The sequence below is a fragment of the Hemitrygon akajei genome, chromosome 8, assembly GCF_048418815.1.
Source record: "Hemitrygon akajei chromosome 8, sHemAka1.3, whole genome shotgun sequence".
Classification (NCBI taxonomy): Eukaryota; Metazoa; Chordata; class Chondrichthyes; order Myliobatiformes; family Dasyatidae; genus Hemitrygon; species Hemitrygon akajei.
Window position 1 is genome coordinate 41,929,849 of NC_133131.1, and position 16,922 is coordinate 41,946,770.

Here is a 16,922-nt window from a genome sequence, read left to right on the forward strand (position 1 = left end):
GTGACAGTGATGTCATCAGCAAACTTAAATATGACATTGGAGTTGCGCTTGGCCTCACAGTCATAAGGATAAAGCAAGTAGAGCAGGGGGCTAACCACACCTTGTGGTGTACCTTTGCTGAGGGAATACGTGAGGGAGATGCTGTTGCCGATCCAAAATGACTGAGGTCTGCAAGTGAGGAAACAGAGGATCCAGTTGCAGAAGGAGGTACTGAGGCCTAAGTCTTGAAACTTATTCATTAGTTTTGACGAAATGATATTGAATGGTGTGTTGTCAATGAAGAGCATCCTGATGCATACATCTTCACTCTCCAGATGTTCCAGGGCTGAGTGAAGAACCAATAAATGGCATCTACTTGCTTCTTAGGCTTCAGTGTAATTGAAGTCTGCTTGAATCAAGTGGGTACTCAGATTGCCGATGCGAGAGGTTAAGGATAGCGCAGAATTAGACTTAATTAAAATTAGACATTAAATAGACTTAGTAAAATTCATCTGGATACTGTTTACATGTATGAACAGCCAATGTGCTGACATGTCATTTGAGTTAGTCTTGGCAGCAAACACCTTCATCATGAACTTCATTCTAAACTCCACTGTCCAAATTCACACACACCTGCTTTGGCCACTCCAGCAATATACTGAAAGGACATCCTCATGGAATGCTCTCTGAAACTCAGAGAAAGAAAGTCCCGATAAGTCAGAGGACGAGAGGTGACCTGATAGAGGTGTACAAGATGACGAGAGCCATCGATCGTGTGGATAGCCAGAGGCTTTTTCCCAGGGCTGAAATGGCTAACACAAGGGGGCAAAGTTTTAAGAAGCCTGGAAGTAGGTACAAGGCAGATGTCAGAGGTAAGTTTTTCACATAGAGGGTGGTGGGTGTGTGGGGTGACGGTGGCAGAGGCGATACGATAGGGTCTTTAAGAGACTCTTAGATAGGTACATGAAGCTTAGAAAAATAGATGGCTATGTGGTCGGGAAATTCTAGGCAGTTTCTAGGGTAGGTTATAAGGTCGGCACAACATCGTGGGCTGAAGGCCCTGATGATGTTCTGTAGATTTCTATGCTCCAAGTCAATTTTCCTCACATGAACAAACTTTCTGGAAATCACCACACTTTATTACAAGCTTTCATGTCAAGTTCAAAATACGAGTAGGAGAATGGTCTGAAGGGAAGAAAAAATAGAAAAGCACACTACAAGCAACATTCCCCATTTGTCATTGGCACTGGATATCATCAGATCAATATCCAACAACGAGTAATTATTCCCTATGAATAGATGGACACCGGTGCAAGAAGATAAATTCTTGATCTCACAATCTTGTTATGGCCTTGCACATCATTGCCTGTTGGCACTGCACTTTCTTTGTAACACTTTATGCCGCATCCCGTTGTTCTGTTCCCTTGTACACGCTCAATGTAATAACGTGATGAAATCATCCATATGTATAGATGTATGCAAAACAGTTTTTTCCACTGCATCTTGGTACATGTAACAGTAATAAACCAACTTCATTTATTGCTTACAAGACCACTAGAAGTAATAATGCTAGGTCGGAGACTTGAGTGGCTGAGCAACTATTCATTGTCACATCATAAAACTGAATATGAATCTCTCGCAATGCTTCCACTATCACAACAGTAAAGGGTGATCTCTCTCTTCAGCAAACTGGCAATCTGTGCTTTGAGTTTATCTGCTTGCTTTCCTGCATTCAACAAGCAGGCTCATCTCAACAAGCTCAAAGTGCTGAACAAAACATCTGATGGACAACATAATGGCATAAAGTCAGCTGCCTATTAAATTCCCACTTTGATATACATAGCATTTCACTGCAGCTTACTTCTTTGCTCATTAATGAAACCTTCTTAATTAAGGATCACAACAAAATGCCTACAAACTACAGTGAAATTATTAGATCTTCTGTACATAATGCACTCTTGACAGCCAAGACTGGGAACAGACCAAGAATAGTTAATTAAATAGTTCCAGAATAAAAGATTAACAACACTAACACACATGATTGAAACTAATAACATTTAAGGTGAAACCCAGCAACAGATTTGCACACAGCACAGCCACACCCAACTCTGTTAACCATGGAAAGCCTCCTTCCCAAACACCTTAGGACATGGCTAAATAAGGAAAACTGTCCCACAGACTGGTCAGGCATTAAACTAACAAGTACATGCCAAGAACAGGAACTTGCCAACCAACAACCCACTTTGATTCTCAGTAAAGACTTATCACACAAACTGAAGCACTTAAGTCGAGGCAAAACTACATAAAGGTAGCAGGGAACAGCAATGATCTCAAATTTGGTTTCAGACTCGAGGTCGCATGGCACCAGGTTTACCTTTTAACACTACTTACCTTTTTCAGACACAGAAACAGGCCATTTGCCCTATCAGATCAATGTCAGTTCACAGCAAACCAGACTTCGCCATGCATTTAATCCCTTATGCCCATCAAACCATTTTGACTAGTTTGTCAAGTTACCTGTACCAAAACGTACAGTGGGTAATTATTCAACAAGCATATCACCGAGTTGCAGTCAGTCATACCATCCTCGATGACCAAGCTCATCCCATTTGCCAGCATTTGGCCCATAACCTTTCAAACCTTTCCTATCCATGTACCTGTCCAGCTGTTATTGGGCCTGCCTCAGTCACTCCCTCTGGCAATGCATTCCATATACATACCCGCCTTAGTGTTAAGAGATGCCCTTCCAGGTCCTAGTAAATCTCTCCCCTCTCCTCTTAAACCTTTGGCCTCTTGTTCTTAATTCCCCAAGACTACGTGTATTCACAATATCTGTGCCCCTGATGATGTTATACACTAGTATAAGATCACCTCTCAGTCTTCTATGCTCAGAGGAATAAATTCATAAGTTCGAAGTTAAGTTTATTATTACATGCAAAAGTTGATGTCTGCACAAGTGCAATGAAAAACTTACTTGCAGCAGCATCACAGGAACGTGGCATTATTTAAGTAACATTCATGAGAAAAAAACACAATTTATACAAATTATACAGGAACAAACACAATTTGAACAAAAATAGTTGAAGTCCATTTTTTACTGCAAAATGAAAACCGAGTTACTGAACTGTAGAGTTTTGCTGGTTGGTTCAGGAACCAAATAGTTGAAGGGGAGTAGCAATTCTTGAAACTGGTGATATAGGACTCTCAGCTTTTGTTTCTCCTACCTAATGGTAGCTGTGAGAAGCTGGCATGGCCCAGATGATAAGAATCTTTGATGATAAATATTGCCTTCTTGAGGCAGCACTTCCTGTAAATAACCAGTGGTGGGGAGGGATGTACCCGTGATACAGATACCCTGCCGTATCTCAGCCCAAAACATCGACTTACTCTTTTCCAAAGATGCTGCCTAGCCTGCTGAGTTCCTCAAGCATTTTGGGTGTGTTGCTTAAACAGATACCCCTCTGCAGCTTCTCATGACCCCGTGCATTCAACTTACTGTATCAGACCATGATGCAACCAGTCGGGATGCTTTCAACAATACATGTGTGGAAGCCTGTTAGAGCATTCAATGACAAGCCGAACTTCCTTAACCTCCTAAAAAAGTAACCTGTGCAACCTCGGTCCTTCAGGATCTGACAACATTCTCAAAAATCATTTCTGCACTCCGATTCAAATTCAGATTTACCACATGTACATCGAAAGACGCAGTGAAATTTGCTTTAACCAGTTACAACCAATTGGGTTGGGGGCAGCCCAAAAATGATCCCTCTACAGTGTGTCACAGAGTCATAGAAAAGTACACCTCAGAAACAGGCCCTTTGACCCATCTAGTCCATGTTGAACCATTTTCCCATGCAATGTACAATTTTATTCCCCAGCATATTCCTCATTCTGCCCATTGACATCAATTAGGGGGCTGATCCAATTTTAACAAAGCATTAAGAAAATCACACCAAGAACAGCACTCAACCCACTCAAATACAAAGAACCAATTCGGTCAAACACCAATAGATAAGAATACGTACGCGAACAACAGAAGCAGCATGGTATTTAAATAACCAAGAGGTCACAAAACCAACACACCAGCTCAAAGATTTGAAATTCTCGTACATTCAGAAAATAAGTAACTGACAAAAGAATGAATGCAGCAGAAGTTGTGAGACCTGACTGTACCCGAGTTACAGCACTGAATAACACTCCCAAACTAGCTGCACCTCTCACCAAACTGTTTCTGACGCCACAGCACTGGCAGCAGAATGAGGTGCATTATCACAATCGGGTATGAAATGAAATTTATACAGTGCAAAGTCAAATTACTATAAACTACAAATAAGCAAAGCAGTGCAAAATATAATGAGGAATGGTAAAAGATTATTAACAGCTTCACTGACCATTCAGAAAAATACAAGGAGAAGAAGCTGTTCTTGAATTGTTGGATGTGGCTCCTGTATATCCTGCAGCAACAAGAGGGCATATATGGATGGTGAGGGTCCTTAATGATGGATGTCACCTTCCTGAGGCATCAGCTCTTGCAGATGTCCTCGAAGACAAGCAGAGTTCTTTCTGCCTGTAATGGAGCTGGCCAGGTTTACAACCCTCTGCAGCACTGCCATTCGGCGCACTGCATCCTCCAATACCAGGCGGTGATGCAGCCAGTCACAATGATAAATGAAAGCTGCCCAGATTTTCACTGGGCATAAAAAAAGCCACATCTAAACCAGCCAATGCCCACCCACCCTATCTCCTCAACCTTAATCATTATGGAGTGATAGAAAGGTGCTATCAACAACTCTTTGGGTCATTGTTGAGCCCAGGAATGGAGAGAAGAGCTCGGTTTCAGAGGTGAGATCACTGAGAATGCCTTTGTCATCACCAGAGTAATTGATCAAACTTAGTTTCAAGGAAACCTTAATGTGTATCAAGGGAAAATCTTCCATCATTTCAGGTCCTGCCCAGCAACACACACAAAATGCTGGTGGAACACAGCAAGCCAGGCAGCATCCATAGGAAGAAGCAATGTCATCGTTTCGGGCCGAGACCCTTTGTTGGGACTAACTGAAAGAAAAGATAGTAAGAGATTTGAAAGTAGGAGGGGGAAGGGGAAACGCGAAATGATAGGAGAAGACCAGAGGGGGTGGGGTGAAGCCAAGAGCTGGAAAGATGATTGGCAAAAGGGATACAGAGCTGGAGACGGGAAAGGATCATGGGACGGGAGGCCTAGGGAGAAAGAACTGGGGAGGGGAGCACCAGAGGGAGATGGAGAACAGGCAAAGCGTGATGGGGAGCGGGAGAGAGAAAAAAAGGGGGGGTAATAAATAAATCAGGGATAGGGCAAGAATGGGAGGAGGGGCATTAACAGAAGTTAGAGAAGTCAATGTTCATGCCATCAGGTTGGAGGCTACTCAGATGGAATATAAGGTGTTGTTCCTCCAACCTGAGTGTGGCTTCATCTTGACAGCAGAGGAGGACATGGATAGACATATTAGAATAGGAATGGGATGTGGAATTAAAATGCGTGACCACTGGGAGAATCTGCTTTCTCTGGCAGACAGAACGTAGGTAGACAGAGCGTAGACAGAAACGGTCTCCCAGTCTGCGTCGGGTCTCACCAATATATAAAAGGCCACACCGGGAGTATCGGACACAGTACACCACACCAGCCGACTCACAGGTGAAGTGTCGCCTCACCTGGAAGGACTGTCTGGGGCCCTGAATGGTGGTGAGGGAGGAAGTGTAAGGGCAGGTGTAGCACTTGTTCCATTTACAAGGATAAGTGCCAGGAGGGAGATCGATGGGAAGGGATGGGGGGTACGAATGGACAAGGGAGTCGCATAGGGAGCGATCCCTGCAGAAAGCAGAAAGTGGGAGGGCGGGAAAGATGTGTTTGGCAGTGGGATCCCGTTGGATAACAAGCATTCAGTTTCAGAAACGTTCGCAGATATTGTGTTTCTGAGTACATCAGAACAGAAACATAATGGTCAATAATTCTTGCTGAAGAAAAGCTAATCACCAATTTCTTGGGGGTAAAATAATGACAATATTAAATCTTCTCAGTAAAGGTAATGCATCCTTCAACATCAGCATGCAGAGGGCCTGCAAACTCAGTGTGGATCACACACTGGGAATCTGCAATCAGAAAACGTAACCCTGATGCAATTATCCCATTAAAGCACAGGCTGAGGCCTTCAGTGAGAAAGTGTAGACTGCAGATTTCAATAATGCATTCAGCCAAACAGTACAACCCTTTTGGTATGCGACAGGAATAGCAGCGAATCTCCAATTTAATTGCTCCCAGAAAGCAGAGCTTTATAAAGGAAGGAGGCTAACTTTTTTTTAGAAATTGATATTGATTTATTAATGTCATGTGAGATACAGTGAAAACAGATCATTTCAAAACATAAGTACTTTGAAATTGTACAAGGTTAAAGGATATACTTTATTGATAATTTAGAGTAATACGATTATCCAAAGATAATATATTATCAAAGTACATTTATGTCGCCATATACAACCCTGAGATTCATTTTCTTGCGGACAATCACAGTAAGTACGAGAAACCAATAGAATCAATGAAAGACCACATCTGATAGGACGGACAGCAACCAATGTGCAACTAAACAACAAAAAATTGAAAACATTTCATTATCTTTATTCACTGTATCAAACAATTCAATATGTTCTTTTGCAACATTTTAATTTTATTAAGATTCCAGCCCCAAACAACCTACCCTTTAAACAATTAGAAGACTGTGATGTGTGGTCCACCAGTGTGTAACAGTGGTAGGACACCATAAACTAGCTCTTCCCCACACAAGCTTTGTTGTGTGGGCTGCACCAAGCTTCAGCACACAGTCTAACAGCACTCAGTTACAGATTCACCACACACAAAATGTTGGAGGAACTCAGCAGGTCAGGCAGCACCTTGGGAACAAATAAACAGTCGACTTTTTGGGCCAAAACCCTTCTTCAGTTACGGATATCTCCTTACACCAGAAGACCAACAATTTTCAGAGCGAAGTGCACCTTTTACCAAGTTGATCGTCCAGCAGCAGTTGCCGTTTGTCTCAGTTGCATTTCTGCGAAAGGCCCACAGAGGACAGAGGCCCACGTTCCACAGCTGCTCAAGATGAACCTTGGCAAAGGCCACTGCATTGCTTTTCGGACCTTCTTGGCAAACACACAGATTACAAGGAGGCAGATGATAGCTGCATCTGTTCCGCAGCCACCTCGAGGGCAGCTCGCAGTGAGATTGCAACTCTGGGTGTACATGGATCCGGAAGGCAGGATTCCTCTCTCCACCAGTGAAGCGAGCCTTGGTGCTTGTCTGAGCGTTCTAGGATTAGCAGATCGATCCACCATATAACTGTGTCAGTCTACTTGAATTACCACCCAGCTTTCTCCTTTTTCCGCAGGGTGCCCAAGACAATCTGATAAGAGTGCTGCCTAGCTAACTTGTGCTCTAAGAGTTCCATCTGCAGAAATCTTTCTTTAGATGGTGCAACAAGGCCCAAATGAAATGGAACGTTCCATGTCAATGAGACGAGGCCCATCCTTCACAAAACCCAAGGGCAAGTAAAGTAGCTCAGCACATCGTGACACCTGACGTTTATGTACTTGTGCTCAATGCAAGGCTTAAATGTAGCCACACGCAGAAGTGGCTGCTGGGATGACAATCCGGTTACTCATCTGTCATTTTTCTCTCGAGAAACCTGATCATCAAATCCCCGCAAATTCAAGATTCAAAATTCATTTGTTATCAAAGAATATATAAATTATACAACCTTGGGATTTGTTTGCTCACACAAGCAAGAAACTCAAAAGAACCCAATTAAAGGGAAAAAAAATTAAAAGAAAATGGAAGACCAACACTTGATACGCAAGAGAAAGAAAATCACAAATCATGCAGACAACTGAAGCGAATGACAACAATTTGAACCAAGATTGAGCCCTCAGTTCTGAACCCTACAGCAGCCCAAAGTAGGCCCAAAGCCTTGCTCATCAGTTCATCATATTAGCAGCACGGAGCACAGCAGCCGGGGCAGTCTTCCTAGCCTCAGCAGCATTTGTTGGGCTATGTGCCATTGAAGATGGCTCAGGTAACTGCCCCTCTGCAAGAATGGGGTATATGTGCCTTGTTCAGCAACCTAAGAGCACTTTACACCAGATGACCAAGTACTTTCCCACCTTTAAGAGACCCAGTTCCCATATTTGTAAGTTGCACTGCACTACACGTTTGTGTGGATAGATTGTATATAAATACAGACTCCCTCCCCAAAAGTTATTTTTGGAGAGCATTTCCATGAAGCAGGTCATTGAATCATACACTATGAAAGCAGGCACCTCGGTAAACCATGTCCACGCCATCATCAAATACCAATCAATACTAACCCCATCAGCAGCACTTGGTTCATAATCAAATACCAAGTATATTTATTTATCAATGAATGTATGCAGTATACAACCCTGAAACTCACCTTCCCCACAGCCATGAAACAAAAAAAAAAACACGGAACCAACCCATTCAAAGAAAAACATCAAAACCCCTCCTCCACATGTGCAAAAAAAGTATGCAAACAGAAAAACAAAAAAAAGTGAAAACACAGAATATAAAACACAAAAGGCAAATTTTAGTTCAGCTCAGTGTTCATTATCTGCGGGTCGCCCCAATTCAAAAATCACTCGAAGTAACAACAGAAGAAGGAGTGAACAGAACTAGCGCACATCATAAACTTGAATTAGAGTACAAGACTACAAATCGCAGCTGCTGGAGGTTGGTGCTGAGGCATTGAGGGGGAGAGAGAGATCAATTGAATGCAGGGACCTTCGCTTGGGAGCAGTGAGCGAAAGGGAGAGAGAGCACCCGCCACACACAGACACCTCCCTCTGACAGCAAGGAGCAAGAGGCTGGTCAATGGCGCTGAACATTCACTCAGCCTCCACACCCGCCTCAATGATTTCGATCGTCCATATATCGCAATTCAATCTAGATACTTCTTAAATGTCACCAGAATACCTGTCTTCATCACCCACAAAGGGAGAGCGATCCAGATTCCAACCAAAACATGCTGGCTTTCAGTGACTTACATACTAACACACTTAAGTCTTTTTGAACATCAATACAACCTCTCACCGTTTAACAAATACTCTGCTTTTATGATGCGTGCATCAATCTGGGTAAAATAATTAAGAACATACTTGGAAAAACTTGAAATGTTTCCAATTTTCACTTTTAAAGTCAAAAAGTCTACAGATGACACACTAAAGTTCAATTTTCTTCTCAGCATTTCCATCCATCTGACCTAGACATGCTCATGTTATCACTCAGTGTTCCAAAGTGCTTAAGAGATAATGTAATTGTTATACTGTTCTAATGCAAGGATGGATTTAAGAAACAGCAACTGACTGCATCAACACAAAACAGCTATGAATAATGATATAGAGCAAACACAAGGAAATCTGCAGATGCTGGAAATTCAAACAACAACACATACAAAATGCTGGTGGAACACAGCAGGCCAGGCAGCATCTATAGGGAGAAGCGCTGTCGACGTTTCGGGCCGAGACCCTTCGTCATGAATAATGATATTATGAGTTTCAATGATTTTCGTCGATAGTTTCCCAAGACACACAGGAAACATTTTTTCACAGTTTTCAAAGTGATAGATGAAACTTTTTATATTCAGCTAGAGCGTTGTTGAGCTCCCAGTGTTATAGCAGGTATCAGGGACTGTGTGCTCAAATTATCAGGGAGGACAGACTGCTGACAGTCAAGGCCAAGCACCATTGTTGCCTTCACCCAGCAAGGGAAGGATGGACAAGCAAGAAAACTATAGCCACACACACACACATACACGTTAATAATGGAGGTAGGTCAGTGCTTCTTAAATCCTTCTCCCATATCCCCCAGGCAGGTCATTGACTTCTTGAATGCTCTTTTTGAAGTTTCCCAGTTTTCTGTCAAGCCACCAAGTCTAGCTCAGAATTCTAACATGTCTTATCCAACTCCCTTTGTGCCCCCTCGGAACTCACTGCATCAAGCAGACTCATTTCCTGCTCCTTCACCCTCAACTAATTAACTGCTGATCATCAAACTTCCCTTTCCCATCTCAAGTTAACTAAAATTATTGACCGTTTCTTCTCCTCAGGTACAGTCCTCTACTTCTAAAATCTTTCTTCATCACTCCTTCCTGAAAAAACTCAAGAGTCTTCCATCCATGCAAACTGTCCTTTCTTTTCCGAAGGCATTGAACACAGACATATAAATTTGTCCCAACTTACCTACAATGCCCCCCCCCCCCCCGATCTACTTCTTCCACCATCACTGATGTGTCAACTCGTGAGAGCAGCAAATGAGAACGGGACAATAATTTCCCAATGTCCTTACCTATCATTAGCCTCTGTGTCCAACACATCATCCTCTGCAACATCCACCATCACCAAAGGGATCTTTACCTCCCCCACCCCCTCATTCCACAGGGATCACTCCCTCTACCATTGCGTTGTTCATTCATCCCTCCTGGCACTTATCCCTGCAAGCGGCCCAAGGGCTGCACCTGCCCGTACACCTCCTCCCATTCGAATATGTCAGCCCATGCCTCCTCTGGTGCCAAGATGCCACCCTCAGGGTGGAGGAGCAACACCTTGTATTCCATCTGGGTAGCCTCCATCTTGATGGCATATCGATTTCTCCTTCCAGTAAAAAAATTCTCTCCCCACCCCCATCACTCTGACCTTTCCCCTCTTCTCACCTGCCTATCACTACCCCCTGGGACCTCCCTCCTCCCCTTTCTCCTGTGGCCTACTCTCACACCTATCAGATTCCTTCTTTCCAGGCCCTTGACCTTCCCCACCCACCTGGCTTCAAGTGTCACCTTCCAATCTAGCCTTCTTGCCTTTCTCGTACCCTTTTATTCTGACGACTTCCCCTTTCCTTCTCAGTCCTGAAAAAGAGCCTCGGCCTGAAACAGCGACTGTTTATTCATTTCCATAGCTGTTGCCTGACCTGCTGAGTTCCTCCTGCATTTTGTATGTGTTGCTTTGGATTTCCAGCGTCTGCAAATTGCTCATACTCAAGATAAGCTGTGCCCATATACCCTCTCCCAACCTTTCACCAGTTCCTGCACCTCTACATTTTTTGTTTGTTTTGTACTTTCTCATTCTGACTGATCTGATCCATCTACATCCCCAAGGCAACCGAGGTTTCACCCAATCAGAGATATACCCTTTGTCCTATACATCCCTCTGCCACTCTAAAATCAAAATTAAGTTCTGACAAGGGTCTATACACTTGTCTCTTTCCACAGATGCTGACAGAGCTGTTGAAGTTTCCAGCATTTTCTGCTTTTATTTCACCATAGTCATTTATCCTTAGGAATCCACACTAATCTGGTTTTTATCTATCCAGTCATCTAGGATCATCAGCAGAGACCAACTTGCCACAGCATCTCTCTTCCTGCCTGCACTCTAGTATCCCACATACATTTAACCTGGACACCTTCCTCTTTCACCGGCTGCTCCTTTGCGACTCCCTCAGAAAACCCAATGTCCTGCGCACTAATTAAACCCAAATTTACCACACTGCCACCTTGTTTGACTCCTGCCAAAGGGTCTTGGCCCAAAACGTCGACTGTCCTCATTTCCATAGATGCTGCCTGGCCTGCTGAGTTCCTCCTGCATTTTGTGTGTGTTGCTTAACTCCTTTGCTTTGAAATGATCAGAACTCTCAATACGGGAGCAGCAGAAATTTCCTTCAAATAAGTATGAAGCTCCTGTCTTCACTTCGAGTCACAAACTATTAACATCCTTGATACAAAATATTATGCCCCAAAATGAGCTTTGGACTTCACATTCATAGTATCACGGACAACTTACTTCCATTTTAGTAATAAAGGTTGACAGCACCACTGTCTGAGTTCATCTGTAGTTGAAGTACCTTTGATATTTCTAGAAATATTCAACTCAAATATACTTCTTAGTTCTGTTCTCCACAAACTTAAGGACATCCTGCTATCACTGCCTGAACTTGCAACAAGTACCCTTCATCCACGGTGTGTCTGTTTGTCATTCGCTTCTGGTTGGACAATGGAGTAATCTGTACCGGCACATTTTAGCTTTGAAGTCTCTCCCATCTTGTCCTTCCCCATCACTGTGATCTCCTTCGCATTATAACCTTAAAGTTAGATGCACACTTCAAATTCTGGCTTCCTGATCAACCTTTAGTTTGATTCTTTTCAGTTGGCAATTCTATAAAGCCAAATTGGCACGGTCATAAAGCTCTAGACTTTTCTGAATCTCGGCGCCTCTCCACTCGTGTTTCCTTTTTGACCGAGCTCCTTGTTGGTTTAGCAACAGTATTTGTTTTATTATTATGCGCCACTGAATTACTTTGGAACATTTCATGCTCCTATCATGAACACACTATACTTGCTTTCCAATTACTGACATCACTGAGCACAAACAGATGACATGGAATTTTATTCTTGGGCATTACAAGAGATGACCTCTCGGTGATGAAGTATATTTCTGATCACACATTTTGCGAATATCATACAGCTTGATGACTTACTTCCAACATTTCTTCAACATTAATTATCATGCATTTAACCAGGCGATACTTAATATGAGAGGACTTACACTTGGATGTCCATCTCTTAGCAGCTTGTGAAATACGTGACAAAACTTCCAACAAAGGACTGCGTTGCTGGACAATGGCAAACGATTCACGACTGACCAGAAGGTGTGAGCGCCCTTTTCATGATGTGTACCCAGAATGCATGGTGCAGAAACAGGTTAAGGAAATTATTAATAGCACACGACACATTTTTAATAGAAACATGCTATAAACAGATGTAATCAGCTTTAACATTTAATCAGTTTCAAAAAATAAATTGCAAAGAATTGAGCTTGTAATTGTTATGAAACTCCGTGATATGGCAAATAAAGGGAACGGAAATTCTTCTCAGATACCAGAACAAAACAAACGTTCATGATCTGAAATTAAAACAGGATACTGACAGCAATTCATTTGGCATCTGAAGAAAACAGATTAGAACTTTAGATTCTGATAAAAAGAAATGTTGTGACTAAGGTACTTTATCTTCAATACTATTTGATTATTTTTCCAACACTTCTATTTTTAAATTTATATTTATATTTTTACAGAGCTTTTTTGCAGTTCAGCTGGAAAAAAACTGCATAACTGATAGTTCTAGCAGTGTTGCAACTTGTGAATGGCTAAATATTTGGCTTCCCCTAAATGAAGATTCCACTTTCACTAAGCCAAGACAAGGTTAACTGCAGCCAGAGCTGGTCACTGGTCATAACTCTGGATCCTTGAGCTGCACAAATGTATTTTCAAAATGAGGGACTAAAGCATACAATGGCAACTAGATTTACATCTGGTTTCAGAAACACACCGCCTAAGGGGATGCTGGAGGTAGGTACTCCAGTATCATTCAATAATTATATAGATATACTGCACAGTCCAAAACATATCACTTATATTCAATTTTCTCCCCCAAGCATGATGACATCATAAAATCTCTTCTCTACCAAGACTTAACTTCAGGTTCAAAAGTTAAAAAGACAGTCAGTTTTCAAAGTACCAACAGGCACTCAGTGTCTGCCTCAGAGTTCCTCACTTACGAGGGGCGGGGGGGGGGGGGGGGTAGGTGGTTAGTTACCTTTCAAATCTAGAAGATAACTGAGAATGAGCTTGCAGGTGATCAGATTGTGCCCATGTTTAAAACTCCCACTTCAAAAAACTTATCAGCCTCAAGTCAACTATCTATTTTCCCCTTTCCTCCCTTGGAGATAAAATCTTAACTATAGGGAATAGTAGTCACTTAAGGAAACAAACATATATAAAACTAGACACCTGTTGGGGAAGAGGACAAAGGAATTATCTGGACAAGTTTTACTCTCCAAACCAGAAATGAAAATATAAACCATAAAATTGATTTGGAAATCCTTATTATGCAAGAAAGTAAAAATTATGCCAGTTATCCAGCAAGTTTCTGACATCCAATCCTTTCAATAAAATGAGCTACGTCACAAGCTACTACACTTTTTCAATGAAACGGTGTCGTCTAGGTATAACGGGGGAACATCCTACCCAATATCAGAATAGTGACATGATATATGATGTCAAACTGTGCCATGTGACCAATAGAGGCAGCCCATTTGAAGTGCAGATTGTAATTTAGAAAACAAAACTCCCAAGAACTAACAAGAACAGACCTAAAGACATGCACACTTCAGTAATCCAATCAGCTGTCAGAATCAAAAACCTCAGCTTCCCAAGGGAAAATACTTGCATGGGTAGGGAAAAATAAATTGGGAATTAAAAGAGCAGGGTTCCAGCACACCTTTGCCAGAAAATGCCTCTGGGCTGATGTCAGGCCATGACAGCATGGAAGGTGTCACACTGTGGAATGATAACTTTGGGCAAGGATCTGGGGACCAACAGCCAATCTATATCTATATATATATATATATATATATATATATAGAGAGAGAGAGAGAGAGAGAGAGAGAGACACACACACACACACACACACACAAAAATTACAGTACTCCCAGTTTTAAATTGAAAGATAGTATGCCAAAAGTCTCATCAAGAAGCAGTGGCACACAATCTTCCCATATAAGGCAATGACCACCACCAGTGTCCTGAATGCACCTGTAAACTGTGCACTCAATTTCCACAGAGGCTGATGTGTCTAAGTACAGGGTGTATAGCCAGAAAACCTTGCCACCCAGTCACAACACATTGAAAACATTCGATGACGAGGAAACCACAGTCCGTACACTCACAGCCCAGTCAGTGGGAAACAAACACAGACCGAATAAGGCTTCCTTTTGTGCTCTGTCCAACTCCACCCAAATGAAAGGATATTTCTGGCATGTTTTTCCTTCACAGCAACTTCCTGTGCGTTAATAGCCTTATTGATGCTGACGCTCTGCAAAAAAAAGAGAATGAGAGATCAAATCTTTCTCTGAAATAAATGCCAATAAAATAATTTAAAATAGAGCAGCAGAACAACATGAATGCTAGAAACAAGAAAAGAGCATTAATGCTTTGGGTCGATGATCTTTCATCGATTCTGAAGTAAAACCATTGATCCGAAACATCAATTCCTATTTCTCTTTCCATGATGAGACTTCCTTAGCTCAGCATTTTCAACATAAAAGAATAAATGTTTTTGCAACTTTTATTTGTCATGCAGTCATGAAGTCATTACATTGGTAACCTTTGGCCCATCAATTCTATGCCGCTCTGTGCAACAATCCATGCAGTCCCATCCCCTCCATACTGACACTGAAAGACATTTTTCTGAAAGACAGTTTAAATCATTCAAGTGTATGCAACGCCCTGGTTGAGATTTTTACTGCTGTGCAAAAGGTATTCCATTTTAGCAGCTCCGTAAGAGCAGTCTCGTCTGCTCGTCAGCCAATCAGGATAGCGGAATTGGGAGAAGGTTCTAGAGAACACCGGGCAGACAGGCTTTGTGAGGGACACTGATGTGGGTTGGGGTCTTCATTTTTGGCAGGAGCTGGGAGAAGACAGGAGGGAAGGTGACTGAGGATGTTGTCCCAGTTGTACAAGGTGGCTTCAAGGAGGAAGGACCAATACTCCTGTGGGAGACCCATTTGCTCGAAATAGATTTCAAGTGACATTCTGAAGGTGGTGTGGGCTTTCGTGCAGACTGAGGGTCCAGCACACGAGTTACAGATCTCCAACTTATGTGCATATTTGACTGTTTAATTAATTGGGCCCTTTTTGTTTTTCTTTTCTTTTCTTTAATAATTCTTTGGTTGAGTTAATGCTCATAAATATACTTTCATTATAATTGTATGCAACGTACAATCTGTTATTTTTTGTCAATGGGTGATTGAAGGGATGCAGTAACTCACTCAGCATTCACCGGGGTTAGGGTAGGCGAGACATCCCAACCTCACAGGTTTGGTGGGACCAAAGTGGGTTTCTCGCCGCAGGGGTTTCATGTACATGTTACTTTTAAATCCATTAATTATCTCTACTTCCAGCACCTTTACAACAGCAAGTTTCTGGCATAACCACTCACTGTGTAAGCATGTACACGTTTCCCTGACCCAAATTTGACCTAGTCTTTGTACCAAGAGCGAATGGGAGCAGCTTCCTTCATCTATGAGCCAAATTCCCCAAAATTTCAGATCACACATGCTTTATCCCTATGCCCTTTTGACAAACCAAGGACTCTTGGGATGAGATACATGAGCCATACAACACCCCAGTGGAATACTCTTTGGAAACATTTCTGCAAAATGAAGAGCAACTGCTGGAGAAAGCAGCCAACAGCTCCTTTACCTAATTCTGCTCACCAAAAGACTTAAGTCTATGGCTGTTCCATCCTTGTAGCATTATAAGTACTTGGTTGCTCCACAGATTCAATAATGTTCATATTGTCATTGCAATTTACCCAGTGTCTTGGATAGAAATGGAAGAATGCAGACCGGGAACTGTGGTCAGAAATGGAAGCACCAGTGTGGGCGAGGGAAAGACATATACTCAACAGAAGCAGTCACCATATCCGTGTCCATTATGGGGTGGAAATGAGCACAAAATAAACAAGAGGGGTTTGTCTACATGCTACCAAAGCTACCACTTCAGCTAGGACTAATAACATTGAACAGCAAAAAGGCCTTTCAGCCCACAATGTTGTGCTAACCCTTGAACCTACTCCAAGATCAATAAAACCCTTTCCTTCCACAAGACCCTCCATTCTTCTTTCATCTATGTGCCTATCAAAGAGTTTCTGAAATGTTCATGTTGCATCAGCCTCTATCACCAGTACTTTCCATGTTCCTACCACTCTGTGTTAAAAAAAACCCTCTCCCCTCCACTATACTTTCCTCTAAACACTTTAAAGTTGTGCCACCTTGTATTAACCATTTCCACTGTG

The 16,922-nt window shown here is 42.3% G+C and overlaps 1 protein-coding gene across 2 annotated transcripts in view; it reads right to left on the reverse strand.

Moving 5' to 3' along the window:
• hip1 (huntingtin interacting protein 1) overlaps window positions 1–16,922 on the reverse strand; it is a 344,258-nt gene that overhangs the window by 173,937 nt on the left and 153,399 nt on the right. For both annotated transcript variants that reach the window (XM_073053676.1, XM_073053677.1), the window contains exons 2-3: window positions 14,876–14,939; window positions 12,613–12,755 (exon numbers count right to left, since the gene is read on the reverse strand). In XM_073053676.1, coding sequence (XP_072909777.1) covers window positions 12,613–12,755; window positions 14,876–14,939 — 207 coding nt within the window. The remainder of the gene's footprint in view (window positions 1–12,612; window positions 12,756–14,875; window positions 14,940–16,922) is intronic.